General features: G+C 35.2%; 1 protein-coding gene across 2 annotated transcripts in view; it reads left to right on the top strand.

The window, feature by feature from the left end:
- Positions 1-21,728, top strand: part of LOC105480431 (HECT domain E3 ubiquitin protein ligase 2) — a 95,442-nt gene that overhangs the window by 69,354 nt on the left and 4,360 nt on the right. For both annotated transcript variants that reach the window (XM_011739313.3, XM_011739305.2), the window contains exons 12-20: positions 2,374-2,481; positions 3,540-3,672; positions 4,599-4,687; positions 7,408-7,566; positions 9,299-9,373; positions 10,374-10,461; positions 10,546-10,652; positions 12,062-12,177; positions 12,748-12,891. In XM_011739313.3, the coding sequence (XP_011737615.1) occupies positions 2,374-2,481; positions 3,540-3,672; positions 4,599-4,687; positions 7,408-7,566; positions 9,299-9,373; positions 10,374-10,461; positions 10,546-10,652; positions 12,062-12,177; positions 12,748-12,891 (1,019 nt within the window). The remainder of the gene's footprint in view (positions 1-2,373; positions 2,482-3,539; positions 3,673-4,598; positions 4,688-7,407; positions 7,567-9,298; positions 9,374-10,373; positions 10,462-10,545; positions 10,653-12,061; positions 12,178-12,747; positions 12,892-21,728) is intronic.

Below are 21,728 nucleotides of genomic sequence, written 5' to 3'. Positions count from 1 at the left end.
TTGTGTTACATAATTGCTTACAATTTTAAAAGAGGGAAGCTTGGCTGTGGTCTTCTTAATTGAAAAAGAAATATAGGGTAAAAAGAAATGATTTCCATCTTGTTCAAGAGTATATAAAAAGAATCCTAAAGCATAAATTGTAATACTTCAAAATGCTGTAAAAAATAAGAATGTTTATTCTTCAGTAATTCAGTTCCCAGAAGGTGAGTATTTCTTTCTATCACAGAGAAGGACAAAAGATTTGAGTAACTGGTGACATCCCAAAGTCATCTTATACTGAATATGGGAATATTAGAAGAAATTTTATTGCCTATGCCCATCAAGGGAATTCCAAAGCCACACTACCCCCCTGAAGAATGAGTTTAAACAGGTATATTCAGCACCAGAATTGTTACTTGATCTTGGGTAGATATTGGCTCAATTATTAGCTATATAGCTACTCATTCTGACATTTTCTGTTAGTTGTACTCGTACAATGTCATGTGCCTTTTTAATATTTTTTCACCTTGGTCTATAATTTTTTTATATTTGTAAGAAAAAATCTACAGTGCTTTTATACATAACAGAATGAGCTAGTTTGGATTAAACTAGCAAGACTAAACAGTTTTTTCTGTGTCACTCACAGGATATCAAATACCTTTTTGTGGAATTTTTCTTCTACTTTAAAGAAGGAGAATGGCAGGTGTAGACTGTGACAGGCTAAGTTTTCTACAGAGCATGCAAAAGAATGAGTAGACGCTTGACATTGAGAGCTGAGTGGCATTATCAGTTTTCTATGGGTGTTTCCCAACATTTTAACATGTAAATTGCCATATCACTTGGAATTAATGACTGGTGACTATTTTGACACAAGGACAATCTTAAAAAGTGTAAGATTGAGCTTATATGGTACAATCTAAATATACAAAAGTGGTTTCCTAACCTAAAATAAGTTCCTCAGTCACACTGTCAAGAATTGTATCATTGTTGGGTTATTTTTTCATTTGGAGCATTTTCTAGTAAATATGAATTCCTGATGAGAGGAGTAGCTACTAACTTTGTTTGCTGTTAGCATCCTAGCATAAATGTGTTTATTATTTATAATAAATAAATAATGTGACAGCTGCCCAGGAGCTAGACTGGGAACAGAAGATAGGAAAAGGTAGGAAAAAATGGTCTGTAACACAGGACAGTATCCTAGGAATGCAGACTTCTTTGATAAGTGGGGACACAGAGAAATAAAAGGCTGTTAATAGCATTTAGCATTGTATATGGGAGAAATGGAGAAGGCTCCAAATTAGTGTTTTATTATAGTAATATTCAACATCATAAGTAGCCTTAAATTGTAGATTTGTGATACTAAAATTTTATCTATCAAAGCAAATTGCTGCATGTATTTAAAATGTCTGAAATGTTTATCTTTAATCTGCACAATAGTTTTCGTTATTACCAAAAAAGATACAGTCTAATAAAGACTATTTAGATAAATATATAAGCATGTGAATTGTATATGATAAATGATATATATTTCTTATAGATATTTTTAAATATATTGTTTTTCACCTATTCCGTGCTTATATTTTGAAAAACGGTGACAAAAGAATTTTGAGTCACTCATATCCCTATCGCCCAAGCAAAGCCATTAACATTTTAGTAAATTTTCTTTTGATATTTGTTCTGTATTATCTTTAAAAGACAACAGAGTTGAAATAGTATTGTAAACACAATTTTATTTCATACTTTCTTCAGGTGTACCTTCCTTGTACTATTTACATAGTTTTTATGACCATCAGTTTTTTCATTAGTTGGATATGTATTTAAGATGTTTCTAAAGTTTTGTTTTTATAGATAGTGCTGTGATGAACATGGAACTGTATAAAATATGTTCCAAGTTAGAATTCTCAGTGGAAGGATTATTGGGATAAAGCGTATGAATATTGTTATGATCTTTGATACATGTTGACAAGTCACTTTTGTAAAGTAGACTAATTGTACCTTTAGAGAAAATTCAATATCTAAAAAACCCTAAGTCCAGGTTTATCATCAGAAATATATACCTTGTTTTGAATGTTCCATTTTATATTTGTATTTATTAAACAGAAAACTTTGCTATTTAAGAGATGAGACATATGGAAACTGTGATGCAACATTTTTTATTATAGAAGGTGAATTATTTTTGGTCCTCCACTTTGGATCCCCTTTGGTTATCATTGTTACAATATGAAATAATAATAAGCCATTTTCACAAATAAAAATGTGTATAATTGATTTTTATAAAATTGTTTATATAAGAAATGGCATAGATAATTGTTATTTTTACTAAAATCTTTAAATGTTTTAAACTTAATTATAATCTAAGTAAAAGCAAAAATGTTTACTTTCTTATTTAATTAGCAAAGTCTGGTGGATAAAGTATCTCGAAGACAGAGACCCGATATGAATATGTTATTTCTAAATATGAAAGTAAGACGGACACATCTGGTTAGCGATTCACTTGATGAGGTATAATTTATTCCAAAATGATATTAATTAAAGCTTAAAATTCTATAATATGATTTATTATAAAAATCTTAGTAAACTTTTTTATTTCTGTATTCCAATAAGTGTGCTTTCTTAAATTCTTTTGAAGATCTTGTTGCATACCAAGCTTCCTTAAATTTTGACACCATAGTTAAAATCAGATCTGTATTCATAATTGTCTTATATTCATGTTTGTATGTTTATTAATAGTTTGTTAATTCCCTAGAAAAGGATTTGATGTAGAACACTTAAATGAGTAATTCATGTTTCTTCATATATAACCTAGATTCCAGACCCACCTTTGTTACTGGTTATGTGTGTAACAAGTCATTTAACTTCTCCAGGTCTCAGACTACACATCTATAAAATTAGAAGTCTGACCTACAGGGTATATTGGGCCTATACAGGCTCTAACATACTTTGATTGCATTTTCGTGTATTATCATAAAAAATGATTCAGCTCGATCTTAATATGGTTATTAGAAGATAATGACTGATTCAGCTATGTTATTTATTTATTTATTTATTTACTTATTTATTTTTGCAACACATTTTATTTTGTCACCCAGGCTGGAGTGTGGTACAATCAAAGCTCACTGCCACCTCAAACTCCTGGTCTCAGGGTCTCAAGCCATCCTCCTACCTCAGCCTTCCAAGTAGTTGGGATTACCAGCTCAAGCTACCACACCCAGCCCTAGCCATATGATTTTTTAAAGTTTAGCATTGAAGGGAGTTTTTTTTTTTTAAAGAAATGAATTATCTTATAGTGTGCTAAATTAAAAATTTGAAGGCAGTAGATACCAGGAGGCAGTACTTTGGGCAAAGTACCTGACTTCTCTAATTCTGTTTCCTGATCTATAAAACATAGTAAACACCTAGCTCACACAGTGTCTGGCAGATTTAATGGATAAATGGATGGATGGAGATTTGTAGCATTGCAAATAAGTTAACGACTGCCTAACACATTTCCCGGAATTAAAAATGTTAATTCTCTTTTCACTGCTCTTTGTTCTCCTCTACTGTATAATATCTTCAAATAGCTAACCCGGAAAAGAGCAGACTTGAAAAAGAAGTTAAAAGTTACATTTGTAGGGGAAGCTGGTTTGGATATGGGTGGTTTGACTAAAGAATGGTTCCTTCTTCTAATTCGCCAAATTTTTCATCCAGATTATGGTAAGTAATCTAATTTTCATAAACCATGTTTCTTCATAATTGTTAGAGTCAAGTAGTCAACCTTATTTTTAAACTATTCTATGATTTTACAGACTTTTTGTCAATCATAAATGTTGAATAATTAAGGACTGTTATTTACATTTTAAAAACTTGTTTGACTGAATTGATGATCAGTTGATTCTCTTACTGGGAACCCTACACAAAATGTATCAAGATTAAAAGTAAACATTTATGAGGAGACATCCATATCTTTTCTGAATAAGTCAAATGCATGAAATTTTAATTTGTCATTGAAATAAAAAACATTTGAAATTAAAACACAAAACTATAGTTTGCTGTATAGTAACATTCAAAGCCTCTTTAATTAATGGGTCATTTTAATAAAAATTCATGAATTAATTTTTTAAGAAAAAATAAGCCTTTGAAATTTTTTATTTTACAGAAACTACCTGTATAATCCTTACTATCTGTTAAACTTTTCAAAGGAGAGTTTTCAGTGTTTTCCTTATTCTTTAGTTTTCTTTTCTATATGTGTATGTGATGGAAAATAGGGATGACAGTGATAAATTGAAGTCTCCAGATATCCTCAAAGTTAATTTTGATCATAATTTATAATCTATGAAACTATACTTTTTATAAAGTTATCTGATTAATTTAGTTTGTATCTTTTTACCCTGTTTCTACCATTGGTTCAGGAAAATAAAATGTTCTCTGTATATATTTAATATATATATTTATATTTGCTGAGATTTGCAAATATATAGTCCCATAAATAATCTGAAATTTTTAACTTGAAAGATGATTTGTAACAGAATTATTGTTGAATTGGTTAGCTTCTAATAGATGAGATGTCATATACATGTTTACCAGTTTGATTTTTTTAAGTCAATCATGTTAATAATAAAATTATTTGTGTGTTTTTTTAGGCATGTTTACATATCACAAGGATTCACACTGCCATTGGTTTAGCAGCTTTAAATGTGATAACTATTCTGAATTCCGATTGGTTGGAATTGTATCCTTTAAACTTTCCACTAGGAGGTGCTAATAGATTAGAGATTTTTAAAGATTTTATCTATTTTAGAAAACTGTTTTCTTTAGCCATTTTATCAAATTAAATATTATTGTCAAATGTACTGTTAGATTTTTAGTAATCTTCATTATGTGTAATATATGTCAGTAGACTTAATTGAAAGAAATGAGTTTGATATTTTTCTGAAAACCTTATCTCAAAATAAAAATGGTTCTTTCCTATTTCACATATAATTGAAGTTATCACTAATTTAAGGCTTTTTTAAGAAAAAAATCAAAGTATTTCCCATTTATAATGAAGTATTTTTTTCTGTTCTTTCACTTTGTGCTCATTTCCCTCAGTTTACTGAATTGAAATTGGGGGAATTAAATCTAACTCTTTAATATGTCTTCAAATCCTGAAACATAAAGGGAGCATCCATAAAAATTGAATGGAATGGGAATATTTAAAGCATATAGTAGTATTTTGTAGTATTTTTAAAGTTTTATAAGTCCATTTGCAATCCTATGATTCCTATCAGGTATATTGTAGTATATTGTAGTATATTGTAGTATATTGTAGAGGGCATTTCTGCATTGGGTAGGAGATTGGACAAGATGCCTTCTACATTAGCTTTTTAGATTCCAAGAAATATAATTGTTTGTGGAGGAAAGGAGGGAAGAGTAAATAAATAAGCAAGCACTGGAGATAAGAAGGTTTACAAGCCGGGGGAAATTCTTCATCTGTTCTCAGAGTCAAATGACCATATGGCAGTAAGTACTAAGGAGTTCTGAGAAGGAAAATATACAATGTATTTCTCCCAGAGAGGATAGAGATTTAAAAATGGAACAATTACATTTGATTAACATATGGCTGGTGAGAGTGTTGGGACATTATAAGCTGAGAGTGTGGTGAGAATAAAAAAGGCTAAATTGTGCTGGGCTTGGTAGAGAGCAGCAGCAAGCACACTGAAAGTTATGGAAAATACCATCAGAAAATGAATGAAGAGCCATCTTTGAACGTCTGTCTTTGTTACATCTGTTGGAATAAATTATGAGGCATATATATGGAAATTGAGAGACGAGATTAATTAAAGAAAGGGTAGTAGGGAACAAACTGCACATTGAGATAGTAAACTCAACTTGAAAAATTGTATATATTGTTATGTCTGAAGGTCCAAAGTGCTAAATTCCATAGAGAATAACACTTAACAATTCTGAGACTCCTGTTTATATTCTAGTATCTGCAGTAAACATTTGTTGAATGTTTCATCTTCATTGAAGGGCCTAATCATTGATGCTTGTCACTATACTATGAGCTATTTAAATTTTCATACATAAATGTTTGTCATGCTTTCTATTCATATATCACAATTTAGATTTGGATGATATTTTGACTCTAATATTTACAATAAAGTATTATAGCTTAGTTATATTTTTAAGTGATACTATACATAAAATCATAAAATTGTTCATTTTTTTGCAATAGATACTAGTTTCTATTTAGTCATTACCCAAAAGAGCATATTAAGCATGTTTAGCTATTCTATATTTCAAGCTAAACAATTGAATCTAAAAATTATAATTGCTACTGTCATTATTATGTGTGTTTATCACACACAGATATAAAACCTATAGAAAGCTAAATTGATGCTGTAAAAAGTGTAATACTATATAGGAGAAATGTGAGATGAGAGTGGATTGTGGTCAGGTAAGGGGTTGGGAACTGAAATTTGAGATATAACAAGTATGAACATTGAGAAAATATAGCTGGTTTCATATATATCTCCAGTTTTAAAATTTCAGGACCAAAGATGTATTGTTCTAGTAGTTCTGACAGTATTGTGTTTCTAATACAATTATTTTGAAGCATAAGGCCTTATTATCAGCCTTCATTACACTTTAGCAAATTGAAATTTTGGTGGTCTTCCAATTTTTAAAAGTTATTTTCAGTAATTTACCCAGCTCATATGTTTAGATTTCCTTATGAGCCTATAAAATGAATTACTTCCTTAATAACTTTATATAATTGACTGTTGAAATAATATGAAATTTGATCTAAAACCTCTCTTTCCATAAATGGATAAGTTACATTCCACCATATAACTAGTAAATAATCCTGAGCAAAATTTATAACATCTGTAGCTTTTTAACTTTGACACTGAGAAACTCCAAGTAACATAAGTCTTTCAAGTTTTACTGTTGGAAATTACCTATCCTATTAGCTTATCAATAGCACATTTATATCCATATGTTTATTCAGTTTAGCTCTTTTCTTCACACATAGTCTGTTTTTAATTTTAAAATAACTAAAATGGCTATCTCCAAAACCAGTATTCTACAGTGAGTTCTACTGAATAAACTGTTGCTGCAGCTTATAAAATTGCCAACATCTTTGTTTAAATTTAGAAAATGTTTTCTGTTAAATAATTACAGGCATGTCTTAAGTTGCTGTCTGTTGTGATCTTAGATAAACTTTTCTAGGGAAATCATTGAATACTGTCAACTAAACCACTCCTTTTTACATGACTTTTTGTAATCAAGGAATTATATTGTGTAAAATAAAGGGGAAATAAATGAAAGAGGGGAAAGGAAATATGTGATACTAATTAGAAAGTCAGTGTTAAATCTGAAAGAAGTATGCAAAAAATAGACTGATGCATAATTCAGAACTCATTTGTTGTCATGGATTTTATGTTAATGCTTAACATTTAGTATGCATAGCTTATGGGACTAGCTGTTTATAACAGCATCACCTTGGATATTCGTTTCCCTCCCTGCTGTTACAAGAAATTATTGAGCCCTCCCATCATTCCTAGTGATCAAAATATACCAGTAGGCATCTGCAGTGTTACCGTTGATGACTTATGTCAAATTATGCCTGTAAGTATAAAGTTATTAATATCTCGTCCTTTAATGCTAAATCATCTTTTTTCCACCTGCACAGTCTCTCTCCTCCTAATGCTATTCTTACTTTTAAATATGGTTTCCTTCAACCTTTATAACTCATGTCCTTTTTTCAACTAGCTTTTTCTTTCCTTAGAGAGACATGTCACCCACTTTGCAGTGCTCCTAAGCTTTTACAACAGTAATTCAAATCCAGGCTCTGCCACTTACTAGCAGTTATTTAACCGTTAAATAACCTGCAGTTATTTAACCTTTCAGTTTAGTTTCTTTATGTGAACAATGGGATCGTTTTTATTAATAATTTTTAAATGATGACAATTATATCAAATCTATGCCAGCCTAGATTTGTATGAAAATTTGTGGTTTTAAAGGAGTAGAAAATGTATTATGTAAAATATAGAAAATCATTCTAATCATGCTGTTATTTACCTTTTTCTAATAATTTAAAATAAAACTTTAATTTTTTCATAAAAATTGAAAATTTTGAAATATTGGGTCGGTTTTTCTATTTTTAAATATTTATGGATAACTTCAGTTATAATATAATGTAAGAAAATCTTTCTTTTTTTTTGAGTCTCACTCTGTCACCCAGGCTGGAGTGCAGTGGCTCCACCTTGGCTCACTGCAACCTCTGCCTCCTGGGTTCAAGCGATTCCCATGCCTCAGCCTCCAGAGTATCTGGGATTTTAGGCACGCGCCACCATGCCCAGCTAATTTTTTTTTCTTTCTTTTTTTTTTTTTTTTTTTTTTTTAAGCAGAGACGGGGTTTTGCCATGTTGGCCAGACTGGTCTTGAACTCATGGCCTCCAGTGATCCGCCTACCTCAGCCTCCCAAAGTGCTGGGATTACAGGCATGAGCCACTGCACCCAGCCAGAAAATGTTTCTTTTTTTTTCCCCCCAAGACAGAGTCTTGCTCTGTTGTCCAGGCTGGAGTGCAGTGGAATGATCTCAGCTCACTGCAACCTCCGCCTCCCAGGTCCAAGCAATTCTCCTGCCTCAGTCTCCCAAGTAGCTGGGATTACAGGTGCGAGCCACCACACGTGGCTTTTTTTTTTTTTTTTTTTGTCTTTTTAGTAGAGACAGGGTTTCACCATGTTGGCCAGGCTGGTCTTGAACTTCTGACCTTGTCATCTGCCCACATCGGCATCCCAAAGTGCCGGGATTACAGGCATGAGCCACTGTGCCCGGCCAACCAGAAAATGTTTCGTTCAGTGTACTTAACTTTTTCTTGGGAGGGGAGGGCACTGTACATGCATGAACTGTATATTCATGCATGCACATGAATGAATTATATATTCATGCATGCACATGAATGAATTGTATGTTTTATATTTAAAATATGAATCCTAAAACAGCAGATTTTCATAGGAATATAAATTGAAATTGAGAAATACTACAAATTCATAAACAGTAATGTAGCAGATAGCAGTGAATTATGACGGACACTACATTAGAGGTATGCTTAGCTTGCTGCTTAAGAATAGACCCCAGAGTTATGCCCCTGTAGTTTGAACTGGATATTTTCCCCATCTGTGACCTGTAATGATAAGCTTCTGGATGGTAGAAATCATTAAGCATTTTGTGCCCTGGAAAATACATGTCAAATATGATCTTTATATACATAGGCATGAGCTATAGGAAAGCCACTTAATTATCCTAGCTAATGCTATTTGATTGAAAAAGTCATTAACAGATTTCTTTTTATAGGAGTTGGCCCATGGATTAAGTGAACTCTTATCACACGAAGGCAATGTTGAAGAAGATTTCTATTCAACATTTCAGGTACTATTAAGGGCAAATAGTTATCTGTTAATCATATATTTCATATATGAACAGCACAATTTGTTATTAAATACCCACTGTTAGAAAAGATGAACAAGGATTGGCCGGGCGCGGTGGCTCAAGCCTGTAATCCCAGCACTGGGAGGCCGAGACGGGTGGATCACGAGGTCAGGAGATCGAGACCATCCTGGCTAACACGGTGAAACCCCATCTCTACTAAAAAAAAAAAAATACAAAAAACTAGCCGGGCGAGGTGGCGGGCGCCTGTAGTCCCAGCTACTCAGGAGGCTGAGGCAGGAGAATGGCGTAAACCCGGGAGGTGGAGCTTGCAGTGAGCTGAGATCCGGCCACTGCACCCTAGCCTGGGCAACAGAGCAAGACTCCGTCTCAAAAAAAAAAAAAAAAAAGATGAACAAGGATTAACCAATACATACAATCCTCTATCTTAAAGGACCTTAACCTGATAAAGTAGACATGTGTAGATGAGCAGTCAATGAAAGTGCTTAATTCACTAAGGGTTCAGGATACTCTCTAGGCAATTACATATCCCCTTGAGTTGGTTACTTTCTCAGAGCTTTTTAGTTTCTAAAAATAAGCCTATCCTGTAACTTCAACATAGAAGTTAGGAGTAGAAACTAATGAGTCAGACCAAAACTCTCTCATTTCCACTCCTTTTACAATATTTGGGAAATGGAAATTACAGTGATCTGCAGAGCTCCAGGGACCCGCATATTATCTAGATGGCCACACAGTTTTGTGGACTTCATTAAAGTATTTAACTGTATTAGGCAGGGTTAAGTTAAGGCACTATTTTTTTAACCCTATAATTATTTTATGATCCTTCGTTCTTAATACAAATATTACAAGAGCTTAGCCTTTTATAGTTTATGTGTTTAGAAGGAAGGGGGAAAAACTGTTCTTTTTAAATTTTACAAACCTGTTCACCAAAGTATGTTATTATATCAACCATATTAATATGTGTGATGGCATCTCCCATCAGGTTTTTCAAGAAGAATTTGGAATAATTAAGTCCTATAATTTAAAGCCCGGTGGTGATAAAATTTCAGTTACCAATCAAAATAGGAAAGGTAAGTTAATACCATTTTTAATTAAAATGAATTAGTATTTGCCATTTACTTTTACGATTTAAGAGATGTAAAATTGCTTTTCAGAATATGTACAGCTTTATACTGACTTCCTTCTGAACAAATCCATCTATAAGCAGTTTGCTGCATTTTATTATGGATTTCATAGTGTGTGTGCTTCAAATGCCCTAATGGTGAGTTTACAACTTTAAATCAAGCTTTCAGTTAGGTTTTATAATACTATCATGTTAACAAATTATAAATATTTTAGTAGATAAGCTTTAACAGTAGAAAACATTTTCTACTTTTTAAAAGTAGAACTAAAAACAAAAATAATTCTCTCATTTCAGCCTTCATTCTTTAGAGGGGAAAAACACCCCAGTCAGTTCATTTTCTTTCCCCTTCTACTAAGTCTTTTAGAACTTTACAAACTTTCTCCAAGTAGAGTGGATGAAGGGATCCATGGACTCAGGATCTTAATACTGAAGGACAAAGCACACAATGCAGTTAACGTGTAGCTCCAGGGCAAAAGCTACAACTTCTTAATGATTAAGGAACATATGTATAGCTGCTTCCTGCTACCTCAGGGCTCCCTGAGCAACTCTGGTTGCCTTTTACCCTTAGCAAGTAGTTTACCTCCAGAGTTATGTTGGACTCAGTTTGGTCTGACTTGTCTTAGCCATGTGATTATGGGTCAGCTACTATTTAGAATACCATGTCAGAAGTATCATAGGATACCTTTCAGTCACCCCAGCTACCCAGCACACACTTCAACATGCCATTTGTATCTCCCTTAGTTTTCTTATGAGGGATTGGAGTAAGGTCTTTCATTTGAATTATTTTTCATGGGGGAGAGAAACAGACTATAGAAGTTGTTTTGGGGCAAAAGCAAGTGGCTTACATTATTGCCAGCTTGTTTTAGAGAAACCTTTGTAATATGTTTGTTGTCAAAAATACCTTTGAAAGAGAAACACTTTATTGAGCTCTAGTTAAGTTTTGTTTATGACACTCTGGTAATTGTGGGAGTGGACAGGGGGAAAATAAGAATTAATTAGCATAGCATGGTCTCTATTTTTAGAGCTTTAATCTCTATAGGTGGTAGATAACCCACCTGAAAGTTGAAAAAAACAAGAGACACAAGACAGACTATAACCAAGTACGCAAACTCTACAGTGCACAAAGGAGGTGTTATGGGATATTGGAAGGAGATATTAGGATATGGGATATTAGGTGGATCAGTAGATGTTGGAGCTTCATGCTGGGTTTTGGAGAAGAGTAGTAGATATGGGATATTAGGCGGATCAGTAGATGTTGAAGCTTCATGCTGGGTTGGAGAAGAGTAATTTGGATTTGTGCAAAGTCATTTGCTTGTTTTTCTGGCAAACTTCTAATTACTATTTTACAATATCTATAAACTTCAGAAGCAAAAAATATCTTGCCCTGGTAGGAAAAATATACCCAGAGAAGATTTTTCTTCAACAAAAATGGTTTGATTTACTATGAGAAATCATGACTTTTGTGATTTGACCCAGTGAAAATAGTTCCAATTTCATTTAAAACCATCACTCTTTTATTATTGTTTTTGATAAATAATTATTGGCAGCTGCTTCGTCCAGAAGAGGTTGAAATTTTGGTCTGTGGAAGTCCTGACCTGGATATGCATGCTCTGCAGAGAAGTACTCAGTATGATGGCTATGCAAAAACGGACTTAACTATAAAGTGAGCTCTTTATACTTCTGATAGTGGGGATGTGGAGAGGGAACAGCAGACAGTGTGATTCATTTATTTGCATAACTTACAATCTGTGAATCAATTAAGTTAGTCCAAATATTAGAGAGCCCACAGTCTTATTTTACCTCTGGAAAGTCTATGAGAATTTTAATATAAAATCACTCCCTTTGGTAGAAAATTCTATGAACAAGTTTCTACAAAAGTGTAGAGATTTTACTTTTAAAAAAAATGACTTTGGGCCTAGAATTTCATGGATGCTGTCCTTATATAACAGTTTAATAGCACTATGTTGAAAAATAAGATTTGAAAGTTATACAGGAGAAAAATGGTTCCTGTACTATCCACTGCTGAACTTACATACTTTTATAAAAATATTATTTTATAATGTTAGTCAAAAGTCTAATACATATATAGAAGCTCACCATTCCTTAATTTTACAGAAATTCAGGATATTATATATTCTTAAGGAAAGCCCTTTCCTCAGAGCTTCCTTTATATTACTTTATTGTAGGATTTTTGTCAAGACATTTGATGTTAATTTCCTTTGGTATTCTCTAGATACTTTTGGGATGTCGTGCTTGGATTTCCTCTTGATCTTCAAAAGAAGTTGCTACATTTTACTACAGGGAGTGACAGAGTACCTGTAGGAGGAATGGCTGATTTGAACTTTAAAATCTCAAAGAATGAAACTTCTACTAATTGGTAAATTTCTGGATCTAATTTTATTTTAAATCTAAAGGTTACTGCTAATACTGCTAATAATAATACATTTGGAATCAGGAGATTTACTCCGTTTGAAGTTATTTTCATAGAAAAATCTTCATGGCCTTGAACTGTAAGAGATTTTGATTAAAAGTTCTCTTACTAGTTTTTGAGACATACTAACTAATAATTCATTTCTAACAACTTTTTACTTTTCTAGGTGATATAAGTGCTTTGTAGTCTCTTTTAGAACCTAGTTACTTTGTAGTAGTATATTGTCTAATGTTCATTTTTATTTAAATGTGAAATGTGTTTTTTATTTTTAGGAAAATCACTAAGTTGGGATATCTAGTTTGCGTAGTTTTCTTTCTTTTCTAGGGGGTTGGAGGATACTATAAGTAGTACCAGAAGTACCTCTAATACTAATCCTCTTCTTTTTTTTAATCTCATGCTTTTTGTATATGAAGTGATGGTGATGATGGATTTAAATTATTTTTAGCAGTGTTAATGCATTAATGCTTATCAACTTACTCCTGTTTCCAAATAACTTATAATTTGTAAAGCTAACTTGAATAGACATACTTTGGTTATAATCCTTTTTTTCTCTTGCCCCATACATTGAACATTCCCTGAGTGCTCTTAGTTCTTCCTTTCATTTTAAAGCTGGAATCTGTTCTTTGCCTTTCCACTGCCCCCACCCTGGTAAAGTTACTTTTTATCTCATTACTAGCTTATTTTATCCTATTAAACTCATGTGCTTTAACACTATTTAGATCATGATATTTCCCTGGGAAATAACTTTGTTGCCCATTTAAGTTCTAGAATCTAGAGACTGTAAAATAAAGCTCTAGTCTTCTACCCAGGCTACCTACCAGTTTTCATTTCTTCCCATGCTTTAGTCAACAGCCTGTTCTGCTGATTCGTTAGATACGTTTTATGCCTTTCTCCATGCTTTCAAGTTGTTCCCTTTACATGTGACATGTGCCAGCTTCAACTATTAAAGACACAGTTTAATGTTGACTTCCTCTGTAAAGCCAAAAGTCATTATGATTCAGTGAGTTTTTCAAATATCTTGTAGAAGTTATGTGCTAGTTATCATATTGCACTTCATATCTGAGTCATTTCGTTCTTCAAGGCAAAGGTTATGCCTTATACTTTGTTTTTTGTTTGTTTGTTTCTTTGTTTTATTTATTATTATTATACTTTAAGTTCTAGGGTACATGTGCATAACGTGCAGGTTTGTTACATATGTATACTTGTGCCCTGTTGGTGTGCTGCACCCATCAACTCATCAGCACCCATCAACTCGTCATTTACATCAGGTATAACTCCCAATGCAATCCTTCCCCCCTCCCGCCTCCCTATGATAGGCCCCAGTGTGTGATGTTCCCCTTCCCGAGTCCAAGTGATCTCATTGTTCACTTCCCACCTATGAGTGAGAACATGCGGTGTTTGGTTTCCTGTTCTTGCAATAGTTTGCTGAGAATGATGGTTTCCAGCTGCATCCATGTCCCTACAAAGGACACAAACTCATCCTTTTTTATGGCTACATAGTATTCCATGGTGTATATGTGCCACGTTTTCTTAATCCAGTCTGTCACTGATGGACATTTGGGTTGATTCCAAGTCTTTGCTATTGTGAATAGTGCCGCAATAAACATACGTGTGCATGTGCCTTTATAGCAGCATGATTTATAATCCTTTGGGTATATACCCAGTAATGGGATGGCTGGGTCATATGGTACTTCTAGTTCTAGATCCTTGAGGAATCACCATACTATTTTCCATAATGGTTGAACTAGTTTACAATCCCACCAACAGTGTAAAAGTGTTCCTATTTCTCCACATCCTCTCCAGCACCTGTTGTTTCCTGACTTTTTTATGATTGCCATTCTAACTGGTGTGAGATGGTATCTCATTGTGGTTTTGATTTGCATTTCTCTGATGGCCAGTGATGAGCATTTTTTCATGTGTCTGTTGGCTGTATGCATGTCTTCTTTTGAGAAGTGCCTGTTCATATCCTTTGCCCACTTTTTGATGGGGTTGTCTTTTTCTTGTAAATTTGTTTGAGTTCTTTGTAGGTTCTGGATATTAGCCCTTTGTCAGATGAGTAGATTGCAAAAATTTTCTCCCATTCTGTAGGTTGCCTGTTCACTATGATGGTAGTTTCTTTTGCTGTGCAGAAGCTCTTTAGTTTAATTAGATCCCATTTGTCAATTTTGGCTTTTGTTGCCGTTGCTTTTGGTGTTTTAGACATGAAGTCCTTGCCCATGCCTATGTCCTGAATGGTATTACCTAGGTTTTCTTCTAAGGTTTTTATGGTATTAGGTCTAACATTTAAGTCTTTAATCCATCTTGAATTAATTTTCGTATAAGGAGTAAGGAAAGGATCCAGTTTCAGCTTTCTACTTATGGCTAGCCAATTTTCCCAGCACCATTAATTAAATAGGGAATCCTTTCCCCATTTCTTGTTTCTCTCAGGTTTGTCAAAGATCAGATGGCTGTAAATGTGTGGTATTATTTCTGAGGACTCTGTTCTGTTCCATTGGTCTATATCTCTGTTTTGGTACCAGTACCATGCTGTTTTGGTTACTGTAGCCTTGTAGTATAGTTTGAAGTCAGGTAGCGTGATGCCTCCAGCTTTGTTCTTTTGACTTAGGATTGTCTTGGAGATGCGGGCTCTTTTTTGGTTCCATATGAACTTTAAAGCAGTTTTTTCCAATTCTGTGAAGAAACTCATTGGTAGCTTGATGGGGATGGCATTGAATCTATAAATTACCTTGGGCAGTATGGCCATTTTCACGATATTGATTCTTCCTATCCATGAGCATGGTATGTTCTTCCATTTGTTTGTGTCCTCTTTTATTTCACTGAGCAGTGGTTTGTAGTTCTCCTTGAAGAGGTCCTTTACATCCCTTGTAAGTTGGATTCCTAGGTATTTTATTCTCTTTGAAGCAATTGTGAATGGAAGTTCATTCATGATTTGGCTCTCTCTTTGTCTGTTACTGGTGTATAAGAATGCCTGTGATTTTTGCACATTGATTTTGTATCCTGAGACTTTGCTGAAGTTTCTTATCAGCTTAAGGAGATTTTGGGCTGACATGATGGGGTTTTCTAAATATATAATGATGTCATCTGCAAACAGGAACAATTTGACTTCTTCTTTTCCTAACTGAATACCCTTGATTTCTTTCTCTTGCCTGATTGCCCTAGCCAGAACTTCCAACACTATGTTGAATAGGAGTGGTGAGAGAGGGCATCCCTGTCTTGTGCCAGTTTTCAAAGACAGTGTTTCCAGTTTTTGCCCATTCAGTATGATATTGGCTGTGGGTTTGTCATAAATAGCTCTTATTATTTTGAGATACATTCCATCAATACCGAATTTATTGAGCGTTTTTAGCATGAAGGGCTGTTGAATTTTGTCAAAGGCCTTTTCTGCATCTATTGAGATAATCATGTGGTTTTTGTCTTTGGTTCTGTTTATATGCTGGATTACATTTATTGATTTGCGTATGTTGAACCAGCCTTGCATCCCAGAGATGAAGCCCACTTGATCATGGTGGATAAGCTTTTTGATGTGCTGCTGGATCCGGTTTGCCAGTATTTTATTGATCCAGTTTGCCAGTATTTTATTGAGGATTTTTGTGTCGATGTTCGTCAGGGATATTGGTCTAAACTTCTCTTTTTTTGTTGTGTCTCTGCCAGGCTTTGGTATCGGGATGATGTTGGCCTCATAAAATGAGTTAGGGAGGATTCCCTCTTTTTCTATTGATTGGAATAGTTTCAGAAGGAATGGTACCAGCTCCTCCTTGTACCTCTGGTAGAATTCAGCTGTGAATCCATCTGGTTGGTAGGCTATTAATTATTGCCTCAATTTCAGAGCCTGCTCTTGGTCTATTCAGGGATTCAGCTTCTTCCTGGTTTAGTCTTGGGAGAGTGTAAGTGTCCAGGAAATTATCCATTTCTTCTAGATTTTCTAGTTTATTTGCGTAGAGGTGTTTATAGTATTCTCTGATGGTAGTTTGTATTTCTGTGGGGTTGGTGGTGATATCCCCTTTATCATTTTTTATTGCGTCTATTTGATTCTTCTCTCTTTTCTTCTTTATTAGTCTTGCTAGTGGTCTATCAATTTTGTTGATCTTTTCAAAAAACCAACTCCTGGATTCATTGATTTTTTTGGAGGGTTTTTTATGTCTCTATCTCCTTCAGTTCTGCTCTGATCTTAGTTATTTCTTGCCTTCTGCTAGCTTTTGAATGTGTTTGCTCTTGCTTCTCTAGTTCTTTTAATTGTGATGTTAGAGTGTCAATTTTACATCTTTCCAGCTTTCTCTTGTGGGCATTTAGTGCTATAAATTTCCCTCTACACACTGCTTTAGATGTGTCCCAGAGATTCTGGTATGTTGTATCTTTGTTCTCATTGGTTTCAAAGAACGTCTTTATTTCTGCCTTCATTTCATTGTGTACCCAGTAGTCATTCAGGAGCAGGTTATTCCGTTTCCATGTAGTTGAGCAGTTTTGATTGAGTTTCTTAGTCCTGAGTTCTAGTTTGATTGCACTGTGGTCTGAGAGACAATTTGTTATAATTTCTGTTCTTGTACATTTGCTGAGGAGTGCTTTACTTCCAATTATGTGGTCAATTTTGGTATAAGTGTGATGTGGTGCTGAGAAGAATGTATATTCTGTTGATTTTGGGTGGAGAGTTCTGTAGATGGCAATTAGGTCTGCTTGCTGCAGAGATGAGTTCAATTCCTGGATATCCTTGTTAACTTTCTGTCTCGTTGATCTGTCTAATGTGGACAGTGGGGTGTTGAAGTCTCCCATTATTATTGTATGGGAGTCTAAGTCTCTTTGTAAGTCTCTAAGGAGTTGCTTTATGAATCTGGGTGCTCCTGTATTGGGTGCATATATATTTAGAATAGTTAGCTTTTCTTGTTGAATTGATCCCTTTACCATTATGTAATGGCCTTCTTTGTCTCTTTTGATCTTTGATGGTTTAAAGTCTGTTTTATCAGAGACTAATATTGCAACCTTTGCTTTTTTTTGTTCTCCATTTGCTTGATAGATCTTCCTCCATCCCTTTATTTTGAGCCTATGTATGTCTCTGCATGTGAGATGGGTCTCCTGAATACAGCAAACTGATGGGTCTTGACTCTTTATCCAGTTTGCCAGTCTGTGTCTTTTAATTGGCACATTTAGTCCATTTACATTTAAGGTTAATATTGTTAATGTGAACTTGATCCTGCCATTATGATATTAACTGGTTATTTTGCTCATTAGTTGATGCAGTTTCTTCCTAGCCTCGATGGTCTTTACATTTTGGCATGTTTTTGCAATGGCTGGTACCAGTTGTTCCTTTCCATGTTTAGTGCTTCCTTCAGGGTCTCTTGTAAGGCAGGCCTGGTGGTGACAAAATCTCTAAGCATTTGCTTATCTGTAAAGGATTTTATTTCTCCTTCACTTATGAAACTTAGTTTGGCTGGATATGAAATTCTAGGTTTAAAATTCTTATTCTTTAAGAATGTTGAATATTGGCCCCCAATCTCTTCTGGCTTGTAGAGTTTCTGCCAAGAGATCTGCTGTTAGTCTGATGGCCTTCCCTTTGTGGGTAACCCGACCTTTCTCTCTGGCTGCCCTTCAGATTTTTTCCTTCATTTCAACCTTGGTGAATCTGGCAATTATGTGTCTTGGAGTTGCTCTTCTCGAGGAGTATCTTTGTGGGGTTCTCTGTATTTCCTGAATTTGAATGTTGGCCTGCCCTACTAGGTTGGGGAAGTTCTCCTGGATGATATCCTGAAGAGTGTTTTCCAACTTGGTTCCATTTTCCCCCTCACTTTCAGGCACCCCAATCAGACATAGATTTGGTTTTTTTACATAATCCCATACTTCTTGCAGGCTTTGTTCATTTCTTTTTCTTCTTTTTTCTTTAGATTTCTCTTCTCGCTTCATTTCATTCATTTGATCCTCAATCCCTGATACTCTTTCTTCCAGTTGATTGAGTTGGTTACTGAAGCTTGTGCATTTGTCACGTATTTCTCGTGTCATGGTTTTCATCTCTGTCAGTTCGTTTATGGCCTTCTCTGCATTAATTATTCTAGTTATCAATTCTTCCACTCTTTTCGAGATTTTCAGTTTCTTTGCGCTGGGTACATAATTCCTCCTTTAGCTCTGATAAGTCTGATGGACTGGAGCCTTCTTCTCTCATCTCGTCAAAGTCATTCTTCGTCCAGCTTTGATCCGTTGCTGGCGATGAGCTGCGTTCCTTTGCAGGGGGAGAAGTGTTCTTATTTTTTGAATTTCCAGCTTTTCTGCCCTGCTTTTTCCTCATCTTTGTGGTTTTATCTGCCTCTGGTCTTTGATGATGGTGACGTACTGATGGGGTTTTGGTGTGGGTGTCCTTCCTGGTTGTTAGTTTTCCTTCTAACAGTCAGGACCCTCAGCTGTAGGTCTGTTGGAGATTGCTTGAGGTCCACTCCAGACCCTGTTTGCCTGGGTATTAGCAGCAGAGGCTGCAGAAGATAGAATATTGCTGAACAGCGAGTGTACCTGTCTGATTCTTGCTTTGGAAGCTTCCTCTCAGGGGTGTACCCCACTGTATGAGGTGTGGGGTGTCGTTCTGCCCCTAGTGGGGGATGTCTCCCAGTTAGGCTACTCAGGGGTCAGGGACCCACTTGAGCAGGCAGTCTGTCCGTTCTCAGATCTCAACCTCTGTGTTGGGAGATCCACTGCTCTCTTCAAAGCTGTCAGACAGAGTCGTTTGCATCTGCAGAGGTTTCTGCTGCTGTTGTTGTTGTTGTTGTTGTTGTTGTTTAGCTGTGCCCTGTCCCCAGAGGTGGAGTCTACAGAGACAGGCAGGTTACCTTGAGCTGCTGTGAGCTCCACCCAGTTCGAGCTTCCCAGCAGCTTTGTTTACCTACTTAAGCCTCAGCAATGGCGGGCGCCCCTCCCCCAGCCTCGCTGCTGCCTTGCCGTTAGATTGCAGACTGCTGTGCTAGCAATGAGGGAGGCTCCATGGGCATGGGACCCTCCCGGCCAGGTGTGGGATATAATCTCCTGGTGTGCCCGTTTGCTAAGACCCTTGGTAAAGTGCAGTATTGGGGTGGGAGTTACCTGATTTTCCAGGTGTTGTGTGTCTCAGTTCCCCTGGCTAGGAAAAGGGATTCCCTTCCCCCTTGCGCTTCCCAGGTGAGGCGATGCCTTGCCCTGCTTCAGCTCTCGCTGGTTGGGCTGCAGCAGCTGACCAGCACCCATTGTCTGGCACTCCCTAGTGAGATGAACCCAGTACCTCAGTTGAAAATGCAGAAATCACCTGTCTTCTGTGTCACTCGCGCTGGGAGCTGGAGACTGGAGCTGTTCCTATTCAGCCATCTTGCTCCACCCCCCCGCCTTATACATATTTATATTCTCCACATAGTCACACATGGCAAGTGCCCAATGGCTATTTCTTGAATAGTATTTATGTCATCATCAATATCATATTTAAAATACAAAATAAATATTTACATATATAATTAAGAAATTTCTAAACAAAATTTCAATTAGAGTCCTAAAATGAAAAAATTCAAGAGAAATTTTTTAGATTATAGATTTATTTGCTTAACAGAAGTTAATTTTTCAGAATATTTTATATTAAAATCATTTCCAATTTTAAAAGAGTAATCTGAGCAATCTTTTTTAATACAAAGGTGACATTACTTATAAACTTTCCCAATAATTATTATTATTTCAAGAATATGTGAGCTAACATGGCTTCAACATGAATCTAGAACAACTCTAGTTTCCCAGTGTAATCTCACATGTATTAAATAAAGCTGACCATCAAATACATACAACATTTCAATTTGACACAATAATGGTATGCCTCAAAAGACAAGGACAACACTTCAGCCGAAAGAGGAGTTTTCATTGATCTTATAAGGTCCGCCATTGAAGATTCACTAGATTTTTGTTAAATAAGAATGGTAATTCCATTAAAAAGTGGGCAAAGGACATGGACAGGCACTTTTCAGAGGAAGACAACATGCAGTCAATAAGCATATGAAAACATGCTCAACATTACTAATCATAAGACAAATGCAAATCAAAACCACAATGAGATACCATCTCACAGCGGTCAGAATGGCTATTGTTATGTTAAAAAGTCAAAAAATAGTAGATGCTGACAAGGTTGCAGAGAAAAGGGAATGCTTATACACTGCTGGTGGGAATGTAAATTATTTTAGCCATTGTGGAAAGCAGTTTGGAGGTTTCTTAAATAACTTAAAACAGAACTATCATTCAACCCAGCAATGCCATTATTGGGTATGTGCCCAAAGGAATATCAATTATTCTGTCATAAAGACACATGCATGCATATGTTCATTGTTCATTGCAGCACTATTCACAATAGCAAAGACTGGATAAAGAAAATGTGGTGCATATGTACCATGGAATACTATGCAGCCATTAAAAAAAAGCAAAAACAAAAACAAAAACAAGATCATGTCCTTTGCAGCAACATGAATGAAGCTAGAGGCTCCATCCTAGGCAAACTAACACAGGAACTGAAAACCAGTGCCTCTTAGAATGAAGTCCATGGAGTAAATAATCTTCAGTCATTAATTGTATTCTGAATGCTTTTTTCCTCTAAAAGGGCATGAACCCTTGGCAATATTTTGTGGTTATCCTGATTATTTAGTACAGAGTGTAATGTAGAATGGCCAAGATTGCAAAGCAAATTTCAAATTACATCCTTTCCCATCTCTGGCTGTCCTTAAGCAGCTTCCTTTGCAAATCATCCAAAGAGTCAGGCTTAAAAGATATACATAATTTGGTCCTGCACCTTATCAAATACATGTTAT

The sequence above is a fragment of the Macaca nemestrina genome, chromosome 9, assembly GCF_043159975.1.
Source record: "Macaca nemestrina isolate mMacNem1 chromosome 9, mMacNem.hap1, whole genome shotgun sequence".
NCBI classification, from domain to species: domain Eukaryota; kingdom Metazoa; phylum Chordata; class Mammalia; order Primates; family Cercopithecidae; genus Macaca; species Macaca nemestrina.
This window is presented reverse-complemented; position numbering and strand designations above follow the sequence as displayed.